The following is a 22,431-nucleotide window of genomic DNA, read 5'->3' as shown; positions in this document are numbered from 1 at the left end:
TCCACTGATGCTCAAAGCCTTGGATCCTTTTTATTACCCTTGCCTTTTGGTTTTAAGGGCTATTGGCTTTTTTCTCTTACCTTTTGGTTTAAAGAGCTTTTGGCTTTTTCTGCTTGCTTTTTCTTTTTCTTTCTTTTTTTTCGCCATTTTTCTTTTCTCTTCTCTTTTTTTTTCCGCAAGCTTTTGTATTCACTGCTTTTTCTTGCTTCAAGAATCAATTTTATGATTTTTCAGATTATCAATAACATTTTTCCTTTTTCATCATTCTTTCAAGAGCCAACATATTTAACATTCATAAACCACAATATCAAAAGACATATGCACTGTTCAAGCATCCATTCAGAAAACAAAAATATTTGTCACTACATCAAAATAATTAAACTAGTTTCAAGGATGAATTTGAAACCATGTACTTCTTGTTCTTTTGTTTTTAGTACAGTTTTCAATTAAGAGAGGTGATGGATTCATAGGACATTCATAGCTTTAGGACATAGACACTTAAACACTAATGATTATGTAATAAAGACACAAACATAAATAAACATGAAGCATAGTAAACGAAAAACAGGAAAATAAGAACAAAGAGATTAAGGAACGGGTCCACCTTAGTGAGGGTGGCGTCTTCCTCTTCTTGAAGAACTAATGGTGCTCTTGAGCTCCTCTATGTTTTCCTTGTCTTTGTTGCTCCTCCCTCATAGCTCTTTGATCTTCTCTAATCTCATGGAGGATGATGGAGTGCTCTTGGTGATCCATCCTTAGTTGTCCCATGTTGGAACTTAGTTCTCCTAGGGAAGTGTTGATTTGCTCCCAATAGTTTTGTGGAGGGAAGTGCATCCCTTGAGGCATCCCAGGGATTTCATGGTGAGGAATTTCCTCATGCTCTTGTTGAGGTCCATGATCTCTTGTTTGTTCCATCCTTTTCTTAGTGATGGGCTTGTCCTCATCAATGAGGATGTCTCCCTCTATGTCAATTCCAACCGAATTGCAGAGGTGGCAAATGAGGTGAGAAAAGGCTAACCTTGCCAAAGTGGAAGACTTGTCAGCCACCTTATAGAGTTCTTGAGGTATAATCTCATGAACTTCCACTTCCTCCCCAATCATGATACTATGGATCATGATGGCCCGGTCTACAGTAACTTCAGACCGGTTGCTAGTAGGAATAATTGAGCGTTGGATGAACTCCAACCATCCTCTAGCTACAGGCTTAAGGTCCGGTCTTCTCAATTAAACCGGCTTGCCTCTTGAGTCAACTTTTCATTGAGCTCCTTCCACACATATGTCCATGAGGACTTGGTCCAACCTTTGATCAAAGTTGACCCTTCTAGTGTAGGGGCATGCGTTTTCTTGCATCATTGCCAAGTTGAACGCCAACCTTACATTTTCTTGACTGAAATCTAAGTATTTCCCCTGAACCATGGTAAGCCAATTCTTGGGATTCAGGTTCACACTTTGATCATGGTTCCTAGTGATCCATGCGTTTGCATAGAACTCTTGAACCATTAAGATCCCGACTTGTTGAATAGGATTAGAGAGAACTTCCCATCCTCTTTTTCTAATCTCTTGTCGGATCTCTGGATATTCGCTCTTTTTGAGCTTGAAAGGAATCTCAGGGATCACTTTCTTCTTGGCCACAACTTCATAGAAGTGGTCTTAATGGACCTTTGAGATGAATCTCTTCATCTTTCATGACTCAGAGGTGGAAGCAATTGCCTTCCCTTTCCTCTTTCTTGAGGTTTCTCTAGACTTAGGTGCCATTAATGGTTATGGAAAAATAAAAAGCAATGCTTTTACCACACCAAACTTAAAATGTTTGCTCGTCCCCGAGCAAAAGAAGAAAGAAAGAAGGAGAAGAGGAAGAAAAATGAAGGAGAGGGAGAGAGGTGTGTATTCGGCCAAGGGGAAGAAGAAAGGGTTGTGTTGGGTGAAAAAGAAGAAGGAATGAGGGGTTTATATAGGAGTGGGGGAAGGTTTAGGGTTCAGCCATTAGGGTTGGGTTTGGGAGGGAAAAGAGTTTGAATTTTGGAGGTAGGTGGGGTTTATGGGGAAGAGTGGAGGGATGTGAGTGGTTAAGAGGTGATGGGGAAGAGTGATTGAGGTGATTGGTGAAGGGTATTTGGGGAAGAGGGTTATGAAAAGGTGTGAAGAGGAGAGAAGAAGAGGTAGGGTAGGTGGGGATCCTGTGGGGTCCACAAATCCAGAGGGGTCAAGGACTTAACATCCCTGCTCCATTTAGGCGTGTAAAACGCCCTTAGAATGCATGTCGGGCGTTAAACGCCATACTGCTGCCTGTTTCTGGCGTTAAACGCCCAAATGTAGCCTATTTCTGGCGTTTAACGCCACTTCCATGCTCTGTTCTGGCGTTAAACGCCAGTCTGGTGCTTGTTTATGGCGTTTAACGCCAGCTTGATGCTTCTTTCTGGTGTTAAACGCCAGTTTGATGCTTCTTACTGGCGTTTAAATGCCAGTAAGCTCTTCCTCTAGGGTGAGCTATTTTTAATGCTATTTTTCATTCTGTTTTTGATTTTTTAGTAGTTTTTGTGACTCCACATGATCATCAACCTAAAAAAAACATAAAATAACAATAGAAAATAAATAGATATAATTAAATAACATTGGGTTGCCTCCTAACAAGCGCTTCTTTAAAGTCAATAGCTTGACAGTGAGCTCTCATGGAGCCTCACAGATGTTCAGAGCATTGTTGGGACCTCCCAACACCAAACTTAGAATTTGAATGTGGGGGTTCAACACCAAACTTAGAGTTTGGTTGTGGCCTCCCAACACCAAACTTAGAGTTTGACTGTGGGGGCTTTGGTTGACTCTGCAGTGAGAGAAGCTTTTCATGCTTACTCTCCATGGTTACAGAAGGAGATCCTTGAGTTTTAAACACAAGGTTGTCCTCATTCAGTTCAAGGACCAATTCTCCTCTGTCCACATCAATCACAGCTTTTGCTGTGGCTAGGAAGGGTCTTCCAAGGATGATGGATTCATCCTCATCCTTCCCAGTGTCTAGGATTATGAAATCAGCAGGGATGTAAAGGCCTTTAACCTTTACTAACACGTCCTCTACTAGTCCATAAGCCTATTTCATGGATTTATCTGCCATCTCTAATGAGAATTTGGCAGCCTGTACCTCAAAATTCTTAGTTTCTCCATTATAGAGAGTGGCATTAAGTTTATGCCTGACCCCAGGTCATACAGAGCCTTCTCAAAGGTCATGGTGCCTATGTTACAGGGAATTAAGAATTTACCAGGATCCTGTTTCTTTTGAGGTAAAGTGTGCTGAACCCAGGTATTCAGTTCATTAATGAGCAATGGAGGCTCATCCTCCCAAGTCTCATTACCAAATAGCTTGGCATTCAGATTCATGATTGCTCCTAAATACTGGGCAACTTGCCCTTGAACAATGTCTTCATCTTCTTCAGAAGATGAATAGTCATTAGAGCTCATGAATGGTAAAAGGAGGTTCAATAGAATCTCTATGGTCTCTAGATGAGCCTCGGATTCCTTTGGTTCCTCAAAGGGAAACTCCTTATTGGTCAGTGAACGTCCCAGGAGGTCTTCCTCACTAGGATTTACGTCCTCCTCTTCCTCTTTAGGTTCAGCCACACCAAGTAAGGTAATGGCCTTGCACTCTCTTTTTGGATTCTCTTCAGTATTGCTCGGGAGAGTACTAGGAGGGGTTTCAGTGACTTTTTTACTCAGCTGACCCACTTGTGCCTCCAAATTTCTAATGGAGGACCTTGTTTCTTCCACCATTATTAAATCCTTGTTAAGGCTTTTGTTAATCCTTCCATGAGAAATTTGGATGATTTCTCCATGAGAGATTATAGGTATTTACATAGGGTTCCCCCATGTAATTCACCTTTGCTATTGCAGGGTTCTCAGGATCATAAGCTTCTTCTTCAGAAGATGCTTCTTGAGTACTGTTGGATGCAGCTTGCAATCCATTCAGACTCTGAGAAATCATATTGACTTACTGAGTCAATATTTTATTCTGAGTCAATATGGCATTCAGAGTATCAATTTCAAGAACTCCCTTCCTCTGAGGCGTCCCATTACTCACAGGATTCCTTTCAGAAGTGTACATGAACTGGTTATTTGCAACCATGACAATGAGTTTCTCAGCTTCTGTAGGCGTTTTCTTTAGGTGAATGGATCCACCTGCAGAATGGTCCAATGACATCTTTGATAATTCAGACAGACCATCATAGAATATATCCAGGATGGTCCATTCTGAAAGCATGTCAGAAGGACACTTTTTGGTCAGTTGCTTATATCTCTCCCAAGCTTCATAGAGGGATTCACCTTCTTTCTGTTTGAAGGTTTGAACATCCACTCTAAGCTTGCTAAGCTTTTGAGGAGGAAAGAACTTGGCTAAGAAAGCTGTGACCAGCTTATCCCAAGAGTTCAGGCTATCTTTAGGTTGAGAGTCCAACCATATTCTAGCTCTGTCTCTTACAGCAAACGGGAAAAGCTCAGGATCAACCCCATTGGTCTTAACAGTATCACATATTTGCAAGAATTTAGTTAAGAACTGAAAAGGATCTTCTGATTGAAGTCCATGAAACTTGCAGTTCTGTTGCATCAGAGAAACTAATTGAGGCTTTAGCTCAAAATTGTTTGCTCCAATGGCAGGGATTGAGATGCTTCTTCCATGTAAATTGGAATTTGGTGCAGTAAAGTCACTAAGCATCTTCCTTGCATTGTTATTATTTTCGGCCATGTCTCCTTCTTTTTCGAAAATTTCTGTCAGATTTTCTCCAGAGAGTTGTGCTTTAGCTTCCCTTAGCTTCCTCTTCAGAGTCCTTTCAGGTTCAGGATCAGTTTCAACAAGAATGTTCTTATCCTTGTTCCTGCTCATATGAAAAAGAAGAGAACACAAAAGAAAATATGGAATCCTCTATGTCACAGTATAGAGATTCCTTATGTAAGTATAAGAAGAGAAGAATAGAAGAAGGAAAAGATAAAAATTTGAACACAGAGGAGAAGAGTAGGTTCGAATTTTTGAGTAGAAGAGAAGTGTTAGTAAATAAATAAATAAAAAGAAGGGGGTGAGAGAGAGAAGAATTCAAAAATTAAATAAATAAAATAAGAATATTTTTGTTTTTGTTTTTAATTTAAAATTAAAGTTATAATTCGAAAATATGAAAAGGAATAAAATTAAGATTAAAATTTAAAATAATTAGTTAATGAAAAGAAATTTTGAAAAAGAGGTTAGTGATTTTCAAAAATTAGAGAGAGAAAATTAGTTAGGTAGTTTTGAAAAAGATAAGAATCAAACAAAAAGATAAGATTAATTGAAAAAGATTTGAAAATCAATTTTGAAAAGATAAGAAGTTAGAAAAGATTTTGAAATTGATTTTGAAGAAGATGTGATTGAAATTTATTTTGAAAAAGGTTTGAAAAAGAAATTTAAAAATATTTGATTTTGAAAATTAAAGTTGATTACTTGACTAACAAGAAACAGAAAGATATAATTTTAAAATTTAAAGATTGAACCTTTCTTACTAGGCAAGTAACAAACTTAAAATTTTTGAATCAATCATATTAATTGTTAGCATTAATTTCGAAAATATAAAATAGAAATAAGAAAAAGATTTTGAAAATAAATTTTGAAAATTTCAAAATTATGAAAGAAAAAATGAAAAAGATTTGAAAAAGATAGAATTTTTAAATTGAAAATTTGATTTGACTCATAAGAGACAACTAGATTTTAAAAATTTTTGAAAAAGTCAACTCAAATTTTCGAATTTTATGAGAAGAAAAAGGGAAAGATATTTTTTTATTTTTGAATTTTTAATGATGAAAGAGAAAAACAATAAAAAGACTCAAAACATGAAAAGTATGAATCAAAACACATAATGCATGCAAGAACACTTTGAATGTCAAGATGAACATCAAGAACACTTTGAATGTCAAGATGAACACCAAGAACTTATTTTTGAAAATTTTTAAGAAAAGAAAAACATGCAAGACACCAAACTTAGAAATTTTCAAACTTATAACAAATTAAAAATGCATATGAAAAACAAGAAAAGGCACAAAACATAAAAATGCAAAGATCAAACAAAGCAAATCATCAAGAACAACTTGAAGATTATGAAGAACACCATGCATGAGTTTTCGAAAAATGCACAAATTTTAAAAACATACAATTGACACCAGACTTAAAATTTAACACAAGACTCAAACAAGAAACATCAAATTTTTGGTTTTTTATGATTTTTTTAAAAATTTTTTTATTTTTTTTCGAAAATTAATTGGAAAAGAAAAATAAGGATTTCAAATTTTTTTTTAATGAGAATTCTAGGAATCATGCAATGTTAGTCTAAAGCTCCGGTCCAGGAATTAGACATGGCTTACTAGCCAGCCAAGCTTTCAGTGAAAGCTCCGGTCCAAAACACTAGACATGGCCAATGGCCAGCCAAGCTTCAGCAGATATAAATCAGGCATATAATAGCTGATTAGATGAGACTCCAAGGACTCTTGCCATGATAGGCGGAAGCCTCAGTCCAAAAATTTAGACATGGCTTGACAGCCAGCCAGGCTTCAACAAATCATGAAGAAACTCTAGAATTCATTCTTAAAAATTCTGAAGAACATAGAATAATTTATTTTTATTAATTTTTTTTAATTTTTTTCGAAAATAAAAGAATAAAAACAAAAAGCTTAAAATTAAAATAAAATTACCTAATCTGAGCAACAAGATGAACCGTCAGTTGTCCAAACTCAAACAATCCCCGTCAACGGCGCCAAAAACTTGGTATGCAAAATTGTGATCGTTCATTCCTTGGTAACGGCGTCAAAAACTTAATATGCACGTTCATAATTTTAGTTCTTTGTCACAACTTCGCACAACTAACCAGTAAGTGCACTGGATCGTCTAAGTAATAAACCTTACGTGAGTAAGGGTCGATCCCACGGAGATTGTCGGCTTGAAGCAATCTATGGTCACCTTGTAAATCTCATTCAGGCGGATTTCAAATGGTTATGGTGAATTGATAATTAAAATATAATTAAAATATAAAATAGGATAGAAATACTTATGTAATTCATTGGTGAGAATTTCAGATAAGCGTATAGAGATGCTTTTGTTCCTCCTAAACCTCTGCTTCCTGCTGTCTTCATCCAATCATTCCTACTCCTTTCCATGGCAAGCTTTATGAAGGGAATCACTGTTGTCAATGGCTACTTCCCGTCCTCTCAGTAAAAATGGTCCAAGATGCGCTGTCACCGCACGACTAATCATCTGTCGATTCTCGATCATATTGGAATAGGATTCAGTAACCCTTTTGCGTCTGTCACTACGCCCAGCACTCGTGAGTTTGAACTTCGTCATAGCCATCCCTTCTCAGATCCTACTCGGAATACCACAAACAAGGTTTAGACTTTCCGGATCTCAAGAATGGCCGCCAATAATTCTAGCCTATACCACAAAGACTCTGATCGTAGATCAGGAGGCTAAGAGATATGCATTCAAGCTTGTTTGCATGTAGAACGGAAGTGTTTGTCAGGCACCCGTTCGTAAGTGAGAATGATGATGAGCGTCACATAATCATCATATTCATCATGTTCTTGTGTGCGAATGAATATCTTAGAGAAGAAATAGGCTCGAATTGAATAGAAAAACAATAGTACTTTGCATTAATTCATGAGGAACAGCAGAGCTCCACACCTTAATCTATGGTGTGTAGAAACTCTACCGTTGAAAATACATAAGTGATAATGGTCCAGGCATGGCCGAATGTCCAGCCTCCCAAAGAGGGTTCAATCATCAAAACATGATCAAAAGATCCTTAATACAATAGTAAAAAGTTCTATTTATACTAAACTAGTTACTAAGGTTACAGAAATAAGTAATTGATGCAGAAATCCACTTCCAGGCCCACTTGGTGTGTGCTTGGGCTGAGCATTGAAGCTCTCACGTGTAGAGGTTTTCCTTGGAGTTAAACGCCAGTTTGTAACCTGTTTCTGGCGTTTAACTCCAGAATAGGGCAGAAAGCTGGCGTTGAATACCAGTTTGCATCATCTAAACTCGAGCAAAGTATAGACTATTATATATGGCTGGAAAGCTCTGGATGTCTACTTTCTAACGCAATTAAGAGCGCGCCATTTGAACTACTGTAGCTCCAGAAAATCCACTTTGAGTGCAGGGAGGTCAGAATCCAACAGCATCTGCTGTCCTTCTTCAGCCTCTGAATCTGATTTTTGCTCAAGTCCCTCAATTTCAGCTAGAAATTAACTGAAATCACAAAAAAACACACAAACTCATAGTAAAGTCTAGAAATGTGAATTTTATTTAAAAACTAATAAAAATATACTAAAAACTAACTAAATCATACTAAATACTATGTAAAAATACTACCAAAAAGCGTATAAATTATCCTCTCATCACCATACCATTAAGACGTTGTTCAATCATTTCTAGTACGCCAGTGATTGTGTTGACGCATAAAGTTAGTTGTGGATCGGGGGTCGCTTCGTCATTAGCCATCACTGAAGAACCTGTGAAAGAAAAGACCTCACAATACTCTTCTAACGTGTATCACTCGGAGTAGGACACTCGTATTTACACTCAATATTTGACTGTTACACTTTGTTGAACTTACTGCTCTTGTCTTTTTTCACTCTTGGATTATTTTAACAAATTGCACTTTAGAAAATGAGAAATTGAGATACCAAATCAAGATAATTTGAATGCTAGAGAAGTTCAACTTGACAAGAAGATAACCAAAGTATGTGACAAAAGAAGGAAAAGAATAAGGGATACTAAGAGGACAAAAAATAAAAAAATTGAATCCTAATTGGAACCCAAAGAAAATTTGGAAAGCTAAAACAAAGCTGAAAAAATTTAAAGATGAATTTTCATTTTTTTTTATGTTTTTTTAGAACTTGTCTTTAAGATATAATAATTGCAGAAACAAAATTAAATAAGAAATTTTGTTTTTTTTTTTTACTTTAAAGTGAATTTACAGAAATTGAAGAGAAAAAATAAAGAGACTAATCAAGAACCCTAGAACGTGTAGATAAATAAGAATTTACCTGCAACTTGTAACTGATACCAGACGATAAGAATTTATTGGGATTTAGGGAGTTTAATAAAGACGAAGCATTAAAGTTTCAATGGAAGGGTTGGAAGGGGAATAAGAAAAAGAATGACAGAAAAAGACACACCCCTAAAGACACAACAAAAACATAAAAAGATAGATAACGGATTTTGCTACTAGACCTCTAACAAACATGTTCTTAGCAACCTAAGTCATCGGAAGGGATTCCCTACTACACCTTCAAAGAACCTGTCTTTGACAACCTAGATCGGAGGGATGAAAATTGAAAAAGACTAGCACACAGAATTACCTTAGTGTTGAATCCTTCAATCTTCTTTATGCAACAAGCATAGCAAATCACTTACCTCACGTAATCACACTAAAAAAAGTGCATAAAGAAACTGAAAATTTTATTCATCAAAGTTGTATAAATTATCTCAGCAAAGGTGTTTAAATAGGCCCGTAACAAACTAGCTAAAATATAAGATAAGATAACTTAATTTAAATCTTCTAAAGATAAGACAACTGATTTAAATCATATTTGATCTTATTAGATTATATCAGATTTGATTCAAATTTTTAAAATCCTAAAGATATGATAACTAATTTAAATCAGATATCATTAGATTATATCAGATTTGATTTAAATTTAAAATTTTTCAAAATACTACTAAGCAAAATCAAAATGAAATCTTCTAACAAACATTAACACCGTACCAAAGCAAACTAAAATATAGGCCTAATAATTTTGAAAATTAAATTAAATTTGTGGCTTCCACTGCACTTGAAAAATATTGTTGGGTCTCTTGCTATCCTGACTTAACCCAATGGGCTTTATGAGTTGTCGTTATTTCAGCACCATTGTTTTTGAGACGGACTCTTGCTCTTCTTGATGTCCAAGACCAGCATGGTATAACTCTTCTAGTATTCAAATCTTTGAATATGACGAGATTACCATACTGCCCTTAGCTCTAAAATGACGAAAATGCCCTCTTGACCACGTATCAACCGGCAACGGTGCCAATGTTCCGGTGGCTACCTAAAACGGTGATTTGGGCCTAAATGTGAGGTCCAGACTCTTTTTAAGGCAGCGTCCAACTTGTTTTGGTGCCAAGGTGCCGCCGTCCGAATTCCTAGTGAAAAGGTGGGGGTAGTACCTGCAAGAGACTCCAATGCTTAAGTTACCAAGAGCTTTGAGCATGTTTTTAGTAGATTGGAACTTGAATATACCTGAAGAGTGTCAGGGTATTTATATTAGAATAGATTAGGACTTGACTATACCTGAGGTGTTTCTTTTATCTTGGAAATTTGTTAAGATCTATCTTCTAAGTGAGATAACGATAGTAGCAGAAATTTGGGGAGGTAATTACTTATTTGAGTAAGTAAGGTTGAACCTCCTTATCATATAAAAGAGACCACATTTAATGGACCTTTATCCTTAATGGGCCTAATTTTATATTTTATGTCAGGATATGAATAATAACTAATTTTAGTAGATAATTTTAGTCACACATGAATTTTTGTTAGATTACACATATCTTATACTGGTGCTTGAGAAATATTGAAATGATTCACAAAATTGTAAATCTTTTCATCCTTACACAATTTTATAAATGAAGTATTTTATATTTAAATAAGAGTAATTACCCAAATCAGTCCCCGAGGATTTTAGAATCGGACATTTTAGTCCCCAAAGAAAATTAATACACGGATCAGTCCCTAAGGTTTTACTCCGGCAGACAAATCAGTCCCCAATTCATTTTCCGGCAAAGTAATTACCCAGATCAGTCCCCAAAGATTTTAAAAACGGACATTTTAGTCCCCAAAAAAAAACTAATGTACAAATCAATCCCCAACTTTTCTTTCTATTAGACATAATAGTCCCTCGTCCAAAAATAAAATAAAATAATTATTATTATTAATTACACAATAATATTGTACTATATTTTTTGTATTTTTCAGACAAAAATAATGATAAATTTATTCATTATATATATACATATATATATATATATATATATATATATATATATATATATATAGTCACTCAATAATAATAATAATAATAATAATAATAATAATAATAATAATAATTATTATTATTATTATTATTATTATTATTATTATTATTATTATTATTATTATTATTATTAGAGATTATTTTACAAAAAATTCAAAGTTAAAATTATTTGATATTTTCGTATTTAATATAATCAAAAGATGTCCTATGTAAAAAAAATTATATATGTTTATATTAAAAAATATGTATTAAAACAAATTATTTTAATTTGAACTTATATTAAATACATATTTTTTTAATACAAACATATTTTTTAAAATAGTACATCTTTTGATTATATTAAATACAAAAATATCAAATGATTTTAACCTTGATTTTTTTGTAAAATAATCTCTAATAATTTTATTTATTATTATTATTATTATTAATTACATAATAATATTATACCATAATTTTTTGTATTTTCTAGATAAAAATAATGATATATATATATATATATATATATATATATATAGTCACTCAATAATAATAATAATAATAATAATAATAATAATAATAATAATAATAATAATAATAAAAAAATTATTAGAGATTATTTTATATTTTTATAAGAAATTTAAGGTTAAAATCATTTGATATTTTTGTATTTAATATAATCAAAAGATGTATTATTTTAAAAAATATGTTTGTATTAAAAAAATATGTATTTAATATAAATTCAAATTAAAATATTTTTTTAATACATATTTTTTAATATAAACATATATAATTTTTTTTACATAGGACATCTTTTGATTATATTAAATACAAAAATGTCAAATGATTTTAACTTTGAATTTCTTGTAAAATAATATCTAATAATTTTATTATTATTATTATTATTGAGTGACTATATATATATATATATATAAGAATTTAATGAATAAATTTATCATTATTTTTGTCTAAAAAATACAAAAAATATAGTACAATATTATTGTGCAATTAATAATAATAATAATTTTATTTTATTTTATTTTTGGAAGGGGAACTATTATGTCTAACAGAGAAAAACGTTGGGGATTGATTTGTGCATTAGTTTTTTTGGGGACTAAAATATCCGTTTTTAAAATTTTTGGGGACTGATTTGGGTAATTACTCTGCCGGAAAATGAACTGGGAATTGATTTGTCTGTTGGATTAAAAGTTTAAAACCTTAAAGACTGATCTGTGTATTAATTTTCCTTAAGAACTAAAATGTCCGATTCTAAAATTCTCGGGGACTGATTTGGGTAATTACTCTTTAAATAACGAAAAACCCCGATTTTGGGATTTACTACCGGAGAAAAACAAAAGTTGAAACGCATAACAACGAATAAACGTAAAACAGTCAAGGAATCCCGTCACGCGCTAAATTCAACTCCCTCTCCAACAAACGGAAAATTAAACTCAAACCAATTCAGCTTCTCTTGTTACCTTCTTCACTAATTACACCGCGTGAACATAAAAGGAATTAAAAGTTAAAACACACGAGATCTAAAATCGTAATAAGAAACAGAAAAGCAATCCCAGCTTCAAAATTTTCCCCACCGTTGATCCATCTGAAGCCATGCCGTTTTCTACTTTGACCCAACGACCATTTTCTCCTCGAACCAATTCTTATTTTAAATATTTGGCATCTTTTTGGAATCGTATTCATTCCCCCTGGCCTGAATCCTTACGTAGCTTGGTTTTGAGAGAGAGAGAGAGAGAGAGAGAGAGAGAGAGAGTAAAAAAAAAAAAGAAGAAAAAGAAAAGAATGAGGATGACTAATAATCAGGTGTGGCAACCTGCTAGAAGAAGAGGTTTTAAGCTTTAAATAGAGACTAGATAGAGAAAATTGCATAGAACGTGCAGAAGGGATTTGAATAAGGAGAGGAAGGAGGAGGAGGGAAGATGACGTCACGTCCAGGGAATGGTGGTCATGCGACCAACAGCGGAAGGACACGTGTCGGCAAGTACGAGCTGGGTAGGACGCTGGGCGAGGGGAATTTCGCGAAGGTGAAGTTTGCAAAGAACACGGTCACCGGAGACAATGTCGCCATTAAGATTCTCGACAAGGAGAAAGTTCTCAAGCACAAGATGATCAACCAGGTTAGTTCGTCACTGTTTAATTGAATTTTTTTTGTAATTTATTTATTTTCTTATTTATTTTATGAAAAGATTAGTTTGCAAGTTTTTTGTTGTTGTGTTATTAGGTTTAGCTTTGATTTATGACAATCAGCATTAATTGGTTTTATCTTTGTTGGTGGTTTGTTGTTAATTTTTGTTATGGAGTTGTGGTGATTTAGGATTTTGGGAAATCAAGGGAGCGTTGACCCATTCAATGTGATCTATGTTTTTGGGACGTTTGTTTTTTTCTACTGCCAGAAGATGGATATGATCAACTTTGTCTTTTTCTGATCGGGCTAGACTTTTCTATGTTACTTTGGTAGTGAAAATATATTGATTAAACCCCGTGCCAAACGTACACGCACACAAAAGAAAAAGGAAAAGAAAAGAAAAGAAAAGAAAAAGAAAGAAAGAAAGAAAGAAGCAGAAAATATATTGATGTTATTGGAAAATGGAACTCGTCAACATTTTACTTGGTATGTTTCATTGGATGTACCTTAAATTTTGCTGGGTTTGATGACTTCAATGGGCAGACAGAAATCTTATGGAAAAGGAAGAGAGAAGGGAATGGGGTCAAGGGAATAGACCTAGAATTCTAGCGAGGAACACAAAAAATCCGGGGTTCTAGTTCGGTAATGCTAGGTTGACAAAATAAAAAAGGCAGAACTTGTGTTATTTAACATTCATTAATGGTTGCAAAATTAATATGCAAAGATTTTAAAAAAAATAAGTTAATTCTTTTGGAATACAATTTTTACTTGAAATTTATTTATATAAAAAAAATTCACTTAGAAAAGATCTAGTTTCATAAAAGCCTCTAAAATCTTACCTTGTACTGACCTTCAATAACTAGTTCTTAGAGAATCAATAACAAGTTGAATTCATGCTTACAGAAAGCTTTGGATTTCGAATTTGTATGCAAAGAATGAATCCGTTATGGTTTTAGACTTTTAGCAAAGTGAGTTAACAGCTGTCGCAACCTAAATTGCCTTTAGGTTGTGTTTGCGAGTTGGAATTTTGCAGTAACTTGTTTCTCATTCACTCAAACTTGTATCAAAGTGAAAATCCCAAGAATGAAATACAAGTTAATGTGGTCAAAATAGAACGTCTCTCTTATAATCCCAAGTTCAAATGTAGCCAATTAGCCATGAATGAACTAAAGAAGCATCTGAGAAAGGAACATTTGCCGTCATAGTGGTCTAAATAGAACGTATCTCTGATAATATAAACTACTAGAAACTTGCAGCATCTCTCCGATGGTCAAACTTCTTTATGACTTTAGTCTGTCCAGAAATGTAGGCTCTGGTTTTCTTGTATTCTTCAACATCCATTTAATTTTATTACTTGGATCTGATACTGCCTGATTTATTATATAAGGAGTTAATTTTATTGATTATATCTCATTATTAAACTGAAAACTCTGAATGGTATTGACTTGCTTTAGTATTATTTTATTGTTGCAGCTACAGTTAAACACATAAATGTGTTTAAGATCCATATTTCATGTTTTGTGTGAATTCCTCTGCACTAAGGCATGGTAGCATAGTCATAAATGTTTGAATACTTTAGTCCTACTTGTAGCTGATATTTTTATGTTGTTTACCATTTATGCAGATAAAACGAGAGATATCAACAATGAAACTGATTAGACACCCTAATGTAATACGTATGTATGAGGTTAGAATGCAGTAAATGTTTCCTTCTATATATTTTACCTTGGCTGATTTGTTTTGGCCTTCAATTTTACTGAATTTTGTTCTTTAATATAGTTTCCATATCCATTTTAAGTGATAAATTCCTGGTGTAGGTCATGGCTAGCAAGACAAAAATATACATTGTATTGGAATTTGTAACTGGTGGAGAGCTCTTTGATAAAATTGTAAGGAAGTTGACCTTTTGTGCTTCTGAAATCTTATTACAGTTATTGTTTATTTGCTAGCCATGACTATTTTGGTGCTTTATTTGCTATTAATTTGAGTTAGGCAAGCAGTGGGAGATTGAAAGAAGAAGAAGCTAGAAGATATTTTCAACAGCTAATATGTGCTGTGGATTACTGTCATAGTAGAGGTGTTTGCCATAGAGACCTAAAGGTGAGAGTTTCATTTCCTATTAGTGCATTTTTCTTTGCTTTGCTATCTGAAGGAGTTTTGGAGTTGTTGCTCAAATTATAAGTGTTTGAGTGCTCTACGTAATGTATTTGCAAAAGATTTTATTTTTTTATACAGGAGGGAATATATGTACCAAAAACTACATACGGTTTTGTGTAAAAGAATAAAAATTAATCTGTTACTATTATTTGATCTATTGAAGCCTGAGAACTTGTTGCTGGATGCTACGGGAATGCTCAAAGTATCAGATTTTGGATTGAGTGCACTGCCTCAACAAGTTCGGGTAAGTATAATTATCAATTTTTCAACAGTAGAAAATATAATTATATCCAATTTCCTTCTAATTATCCTATTGTTAATAGGAAGATGGGCTGCTTCATACAACATGTGGTACGCCAAATTATGTTGCCCCAGAGGTAAGATAATTCCATTGCTAGTCTTCATATCTTGTATCTCAAAAAAATTCTGGTTTTCCTTTTCCCTGTTCCTTTTTGTTAAAAAAAGAAGAAATTGTAATCACTGCTCACATATAATTTAGGTGGTTCACAATAAAGGCTATGATGGTGCAAAGGCTGATCTCTGGTCATGTGGTGTCATTCTTTTCGTTTTAATGGCAGGCTATTTGCCCTTTGAAGACAACAATCTTGTGAATTTGTATAAAAAGGTGACTTTTTACTCAATATTTGTTTCTCTTATTCTCTCTATTATAGTAACCAAGCTCACTTTATTTCAAAATTATAAGCAAATAAATGGAGATTTTTGTTGACTGGAATCAGCGTTAGGAGTTTCTGTCATTTGTTTAGGCACAACAGGAAACAAATAAACATTCTTAGCTGGTGGCAGAGATCAGCACCTAAACTGGGATATAAAGATCAGCACCTAAATGTTGGGATATATTTTGTAAATCAAGCTTTTGGTGTCTAATATCACATTATCACCTATCATCCTTAACCATAGCATGTTTGGTTCTGCATTTATAGAACAGATTTTAGGTGGTATTATTCTGAATTCTGTTAGAATTTATTTACTTCGAACCAATTGAGGTAAAATGATTATGCTTGGTAGTTTCTCCAAAAGTAATTTTGACACAGTAATCAATTCAGTTCTTCCAGGATTAACTGTAATCAAAGTGCTGATAAGTTAAGATACAGCACCCTAGGGGGTAGGGTTGTCAAGCAAATATGTAATTTTAGTACAAATTATTTAAACAGAACTGGAGATTTGAAATAGGAGATGCTTATGGGGCGTAGGTACATGCTATACAATAGAAGAACTGGCTTATCTGAACCCATCTGCAAAACATTTAGTGTCTTTTTGTAATGAGATGCACCAAGTTAATAGAAAATGAATTGGATATTAGATACTACATATTACTAGAAATAATGTAAATATTGAAATATTTAGGACATATCTTTCTCCTTCAATCATTCTTCTCTTCTACAGTCTTTACTTGATTCATTCCTTTCTTTTCTGTCCCTAATATCTTCAGTTCTCCCTAATAATTCTTCTAGTATTCCATTCAAATCCCTAATTTCAGTAATTCCATATCTATACTATTTCACTTTCCTTCAATGCTGTCTTACGTTTTCTGGTTCATGATGACTGCAGATTTTCAAGGCTGAGTTCACTTGTCCTCCTTGGTTCTCTACGGATGCAAAGAAGTTAATCATAAGAATACTTGAACCCGATCCTGCCAAAGTATGCTATTGACTTGTGTTAGTCTTGTTTATCTCATTCTACTCTTCTACTAATTTGGTTTTAATCAAATCACTTTTCCCTCTTGCTCACCGATTATGTAAAACAAACCTATATTTTCCTTGTTAATGATATGTACAGCGGATTACGATTGCTGAAGTCATTGAGAATGAATGGTTCAAGAAGGGATACAAGCCTCCCAAATTTGAGCAGGCCAATGTTAGTCTTGATGATATAGATTCTATTTTTAGTGAATCAATGGTAAGACATTTGGTTTTGATATTATCTTGATTAATTTTTGTTTGTCAAAGCTTTGGATTCTTACCCTCAACCTTAATGCTGCTTGTTGTGCACAGGATTCACAAAACCTTGTTGCTGAGAGGCGTGAAACAAGGCCTGTGGAACCTGTGACCATGAATGCTTTTGAGCTTATCTCTACCTCTCAGGGCCTCAATCTCCGTAGTCTTTTCGAGAAACAAATGGTATTTATTTTATTTTTTTTAATAGTCAACAAAAGTATATGCAGATCTATTTGCTCAGATTTTCAAAATACTAGAATTTGACCTAGAATGGCTTCAGGAGACAATTTATATTTATGTTAATGTCATGATTCGACCGCAAGATCCGTAATTAGGGGATAGACTAATGATCAATACCTATTTTCATGAAGCAATCTTGACAACCTCATAGAGATGTAATTGATCCTTGAAACAAGACCAATGACCATCGCAATCACTAGGCACTAACTAATAACAAAATAATCAAATTGGATGGACTGTGAGTCTTTTTGAACATAGCTCAACTTTTGACATTGTATGTGTTAGGAGTCGAGGTATAAAACCATGTGCCTCTATCCAACAAATTGGTTTTGGGAGGGATGATTCATGATGCTGTACCAAGGCTTCTATGATTAAGAGGTGTAGGATTTGACACTTGTTTGGCCACAGTTTTTAAATGAAAGCAAAATTTGAGCACAAGGTTTTGTGTGCCTATGCTTCTCAGACTCTTGCATGAGAGGGAATATGGAGGTTTAAAACCATCCATGTCTATCTATGAGAGAGCATATGGAAGTATAAAACCATTCATGTGCATTTATCCAACAGCCTAAGCTTTTACGAGAGATGTCTCATGACATGTATTTCTGGTTGTTGATTACAAATTGCATGAAACAAGATAATATATAATTGAATTTGTCTTAAATATTAAGGCTAAAATTTGTTGTTTTTGACATGTAGGGACTTGTTAAAAGGGAAACAAGATTCACATCCAAATGTTCAGCAAATGAGATCATTACGAAAATCGAGGAAGCTGCTGGGCCTCTGGGTTTCGGTGTTAAGAAGAGCAACAATAAGGTATTGAAAGATAAATAAATAAATCTTGTATCTAATTTACTACTTCATCTTTTGTTTCTATTGGAATAAGATAATTAAGCAGAAAACATTCTTTTTGCACTTAAGATTACTCTTTTAATCTGTCAATGTAGTAAAATTTATTTTGTCGTCTACTACTTAGTCAATCTACATATGAAGGTTAAATTATAACAATAGCTATTGCTGTTAAAATTTTATCTCTAACAATATTTCTTACTCTGCATTTCAGTTAAAAATTCAAGGTGAAAAGACTGGGCGTAAAGGTCAACTATCTGTAGCTACCGAGGTATGTCTTTTTTAAGTTTGCTTCTATATCTAGAGTATACATGTTAGTTATTTATGGTTAGGTATACTATGGCTGTTTTTAATGCTGGTTTAAGTGTTATTTTCCAGATTTTTGAGATTGCTCCTGAACTTTATCTGGTTGAATTGCGGAAGGCTGAGGGAGATACTCTGGAATTTCACAAAGTAAGTTAAATGCACGAAGTAGTATTTTATATGCATTCATGTTTGGCAGTTGATTGTGTCACCTACAATAGTATGAGGAAAATGCATCCCCTCAATTTTTTTCCCTCTCAATTGTTGTTGTAAAGTGTTATCGCTCACCATACACTCTTTAGGTGGACCAAAATTAAACATGAGAGAAAATGTTGAATGGTATAAGATCACACTTGACAATATCTATTGAAATAAAAAATTGAGGAGATCCATTCCCGAGTACAAGTTGTTTTCTTCTCAGCATTGCATTATTTTTCTTCACCTTTTGTCCTATGCTGAATCAACCAAATGATGTTGCCTCCAATATCTTTTGCCCCGGATCAGAATAAATTTGGGACACATAGTGAATCCTGTCAGCTAATGCGTTCTATCATTTGATTAATGTGTGAATTGGAGACATTAGACTCTTAGAAAGTAACTGAATGTTAGTTAACCATTTCTTGAAAATAAGTCATATCAAGAGAATTGCCTCTCACAAAGTTGCCTTTCTTGAAGAAATGTACGTGCCTACCAATTCACTATTTTTTCTCCCAACATATTGCTGCAGTGCAATCACTACTGAACTTAAGCTATTCAGCAACATCTTTTTTTTTCTTACCCCACATATTCAATAATTAATTTTTAAATTATTTATTTATTTATTTATTTATACAGTTTTATAAAAACCTCTCTCCTGCACTGAAAGATATTGTTTGGAAAGCAGAGCCAATCGATGAAGAAAAAGATGGTTAGTTTTTCAGCAATCTTGATGCTTAACTTGACAAAGTTAGAGTTCTAAAAATTTAACAAGGCATTCTTGTTGGTAATATATTGTTTTGAACCTTGAATTTTGTTTGATACTTTTAATCATTTATGCAATATTTATATTTTCATTAATGTCAATTTTAGATTTAAAATTATTGCAGGAGCTTAATGCTTCTGATATGTATGTTTGCTAAGACATGGTTTTTGTTTGTGCTGTCAGAAGGGAAGTATGAAATTTCTTTGGTAGTAAATAGATTCAGAAGTTGCATTTAGTTCTATTTACAGCAAAACATTATTTTTAAAAAAAGAAGGTTGAAACATACACAGGAGAAAGATAGTTTGCAGGATAAGTAGAAGGGAATTTCTTTGGGGAAGAGTAAAGATTTTTATTAAATTTATTGATAATTCTTTTTTTGTAGGATTTTTCTTATTAAAAGAAGCAAAAGTTAAACTTGGATTAGGAAACCATGTGTTTGTTTTGGTTGGTTAAGAGAGTATTATTTATATTTAATTCAGTTGGTCTTCTAAATCTTTTACATTTTCTGCAAACAGGTTCCAGTCCCTCAAAATAATCTTTCACGAATCTTCATCTGTTAATTGTACAGATACCTAGCTGTGCTCTTTGCTACTAAGAATGCCAGTTGCTTGAAGGATTCAGCCATGGGGCTCATGGAATATACTTTTTGTCCGACACTATATAATTATAGGAATGATTGAATCTTTCAATGAAAATTTGTTGAATAGTTTTCCCTTTCTTTCATGCTGAAAGATTGTTTTGGCGAAAACATTCAAACATTATAATAAGGACATAGCACAGATTTTTTTCGGGGTATTGGGCTTCTAAATTTAGGCTTTTACCAATTGAAAAATTTTACATGTTCTATTATGATATAAAATTAAAAGAAAATTGTTTCTTGAAAAAAGTTATGAATATAACCTCACTCTGATCCCTGTCCATTTGCTTAAATTGTCTTATTGCCTAAATAACTCCCATACATCAGTTACATTTCATATCATGGATTCATGGAGAAAAGAGAAGGCGGAGATTTAAATCCTAAGTTCAGTAAATTTATGAGGTAAGACAATCAATGATTACATTTTCATCTCACTGTATTTACTATCCCGAACATGGCAACATGATTTTTTGGTATCATACAGCATAGTTGAATGATGCATGAGTATTTTGTGTACTTTTTTTGGGTATTTTTTAGGTAAAATTGATGACTTTTTACTGGATAACCATTTACTTTTATATGATATTTTATTAGTATTTTGAGTATTTGGATTTCTTGTTAATTGTAGGTAAATGATAGCAAAAGAAGAACAAAGCATAAGCCAAGGAACATAACCAAGAAAGCACTCCCAAAAAAGCAGAGGAGAAGGCGTGCAATACGCCAAAAGGGAGGCGTGCCACACGCCCCAAAGAGCCAAAACAGAGCCTTAACGTGCCGCACGCCAACATATGGGCGTGGCACGCTGGGCCAAAAGTTCAAGGGGTGATTTGGTGTGCAATTGACGTGCAACCCTAACCTTTTCATCCTCCAACAAGGATAACTTGAGCTACAAAGGTCCAAATGAAGTGCTTCCAACGGCATTAGAAAGTTAACATCCAGAGATCTCCAACGACATATAACAGTCCATGATGTATGTGCAAAAAAAAGTGGGCGTGCAACACGCCAAATGCAGGGTGTGTCACACGCCCAAAAAGCGTGCTCCAGGAGGCCAAGAAACATGGCGTTTTACACGCCAAAGTGAATGGGTGTGTGAAAATGACACACCTTCGAAAGGGCACCCATGCATACGTATCCCCATACATACGTGCAACACTTGAAGATTGTTGAAACATGTGTACTCATCCCCCATGCGTACGCACAATACCTGGAAGTTTGAGGATTCACGCGTATGTACTCCCATGCGTAAGCGCAAATGAAGTTTTTTGCATGATCATGTGTACCCATGACCCCTCTTCAACAGTTTGCGTTCTACATGCCCATATACAAGGGCGTGCCAAAATGACACGCCTTCGAGTCTCCAAAACATGTATCTTTGGTGTTTCACACGCCACATTTGGGGTGTGTCACACACCCAAGTTACACTTCCCAGGATTTGATCTTGTCATAGTGTGTAACATACGGGCACGCGGTGTTACACGCTGGGCCAAAGCTCCAGAAGACCACTTCAATGCACCATTGGGTGTGCCACACATTGCAGCAAAGGCGTATCACACGCTAAGAAGAATGGAGTTCAAGAGATAACCAAGAAGTGGCGTGTAATACACCACACCAGGGGTGTGTCACACGCCAAGAGAGCTGCTCCCAAGGGAAGGAAAATGTTGGCGTTTCACACGCCAATAGTTGGGAGTTCCACACGCCGAAGGCCCAACTTTCATAAGTCATTCTGCAACACTTGTAAGACCCCGGATTTGTAAAAATTAAATTAAAAATTTATTTATAATTTATCATATTTAACTGAAATTATATTTTTAAGAAATTTTATATATCAATTAAGCAATTTCTTATATATGATTTAACGCTTTAGTAATAGAATGATAATAAAAATTTTATATGCTTTAATTTGAATAATTAGATTTTTAGTTCTATTTTATAATTTAAAGAAAATTAATTTTATTATCTCCAAATATTGAATTAGAGTATTGAGTTGAAAATAATGTGTAAATTGATGATTAAATAATAATTTTATAAATATTATTATTGGATTCAAAATTAGTTTTCAATTACTATATTACCCTTTAATTTTAATAAAATTATTAAATTGCCTAAAATCACCAATTTCATATACAAAACCCTAATTCCCAAACTA

At 33.9% G+C, this 22,431-nt stretch overlaps 1 protein-coding gene and 1 non-coding gene across 3 annotated transcripts; both read left to right on the top strand.

The window, feature by feature from the left end:
• The first annotated feature begins 4,237 nt into the window (after positions 1-4,237).
• LOC148571067 (small nucleolar RNA R71) lies at positions 4,238-4,345 on the top strand. Its single transcript, XR_015908016.1, has one exon. It is a non-coding gene; the product is annotated as a small nucleolar RNA R71 (small nucleolar RNA).
• An 8,038-nt stretch (positions 4,346-12,383) lies between these two features.
• On the top strand, positions 12,384-20,534 carry LOC107630517 (CBL-interacting serine/threonine-protein kinase 23). Of its 2 annotated transcripts, none has more exons than XM_016333676.3 (15): positions 12,384-13,178; positions 14,811-14,873; positions 15,004-15,075; positions 15,179-15,286; positions 15,507-15,587; positions 15,667-15,720; positions 15,843-15,968; positions 16,913-17,002; positions 17,141-17,260; positions 17,356-17,481; positions 18,235-18,351; positions 18,599-18,655; positions 18,763-18,837; positions 19,522-19,594; positions 20,164-20,534. In XM_016333676.3, exons 1-15 carry the CDS (start codon positions 12,981-12,983, stop codon positions 20,181-20,183), a joined length of 1,380 nt encoding a protein of 459 aa, XP_016189162.1. In that variant the 5' UTR covers positions 12,384-12,980; the 3' UTR covers positions 20,184-20,534. The 2 variants fall into 2 exon arrangements, with proteins under 2 accessions (XP_016189162.1, XP_016189163.1); XM_016333677.3 differs by having other exon boundaries at positions 12,413-13,178; positions 20,217-20,534.
• Positions 20,535-22,431: the final 1,897 nt, after the last annotated feature.

This window comes from Arachis ipaensis, chromosome B3 (genome assembly GCF_059453495.1).
Source record: "Arachis ipaensis isolate K30076 ecotype BB chromosome B3, ASM5945349v1, whole genome shotgun sequence".
NCBI classification, from domain to species: Eukaryota; Viridiplantae; Streptophyta; class Magnoliopsida; order Fabales; family Fabaceae; genus Arachis; species Arachis ipaensis.
The sequence above is the reverse complement of the archived record's forward strand: the minus strand, read 5'-3'. Positions and strand labels throughout refer to the sequence as shown.

Coding starts and splice junctions, on each gene's coding strand:
- LOC107630517 (XM_016333676.3), top strand. CDS start 12,981: ATGACGTCACGTCCAGGGAATGGTGGTCATGCGACCAACAGCGGAAGG. Junction 15,969..16,912: donor TTGTGAATTTGTATAAAAAG/GTGACTTTTTAC, acceptor TGATGACTGCAG/ATTTTCAAGGCTGAGTTCAC. Junction 18,656..18,762: donor AACTATCTGTAGCTACCGAG/GTATGTCTTTTT, acceptor GTTATTTTCCAG/ATTTTTGAGATTGCTCCTGA.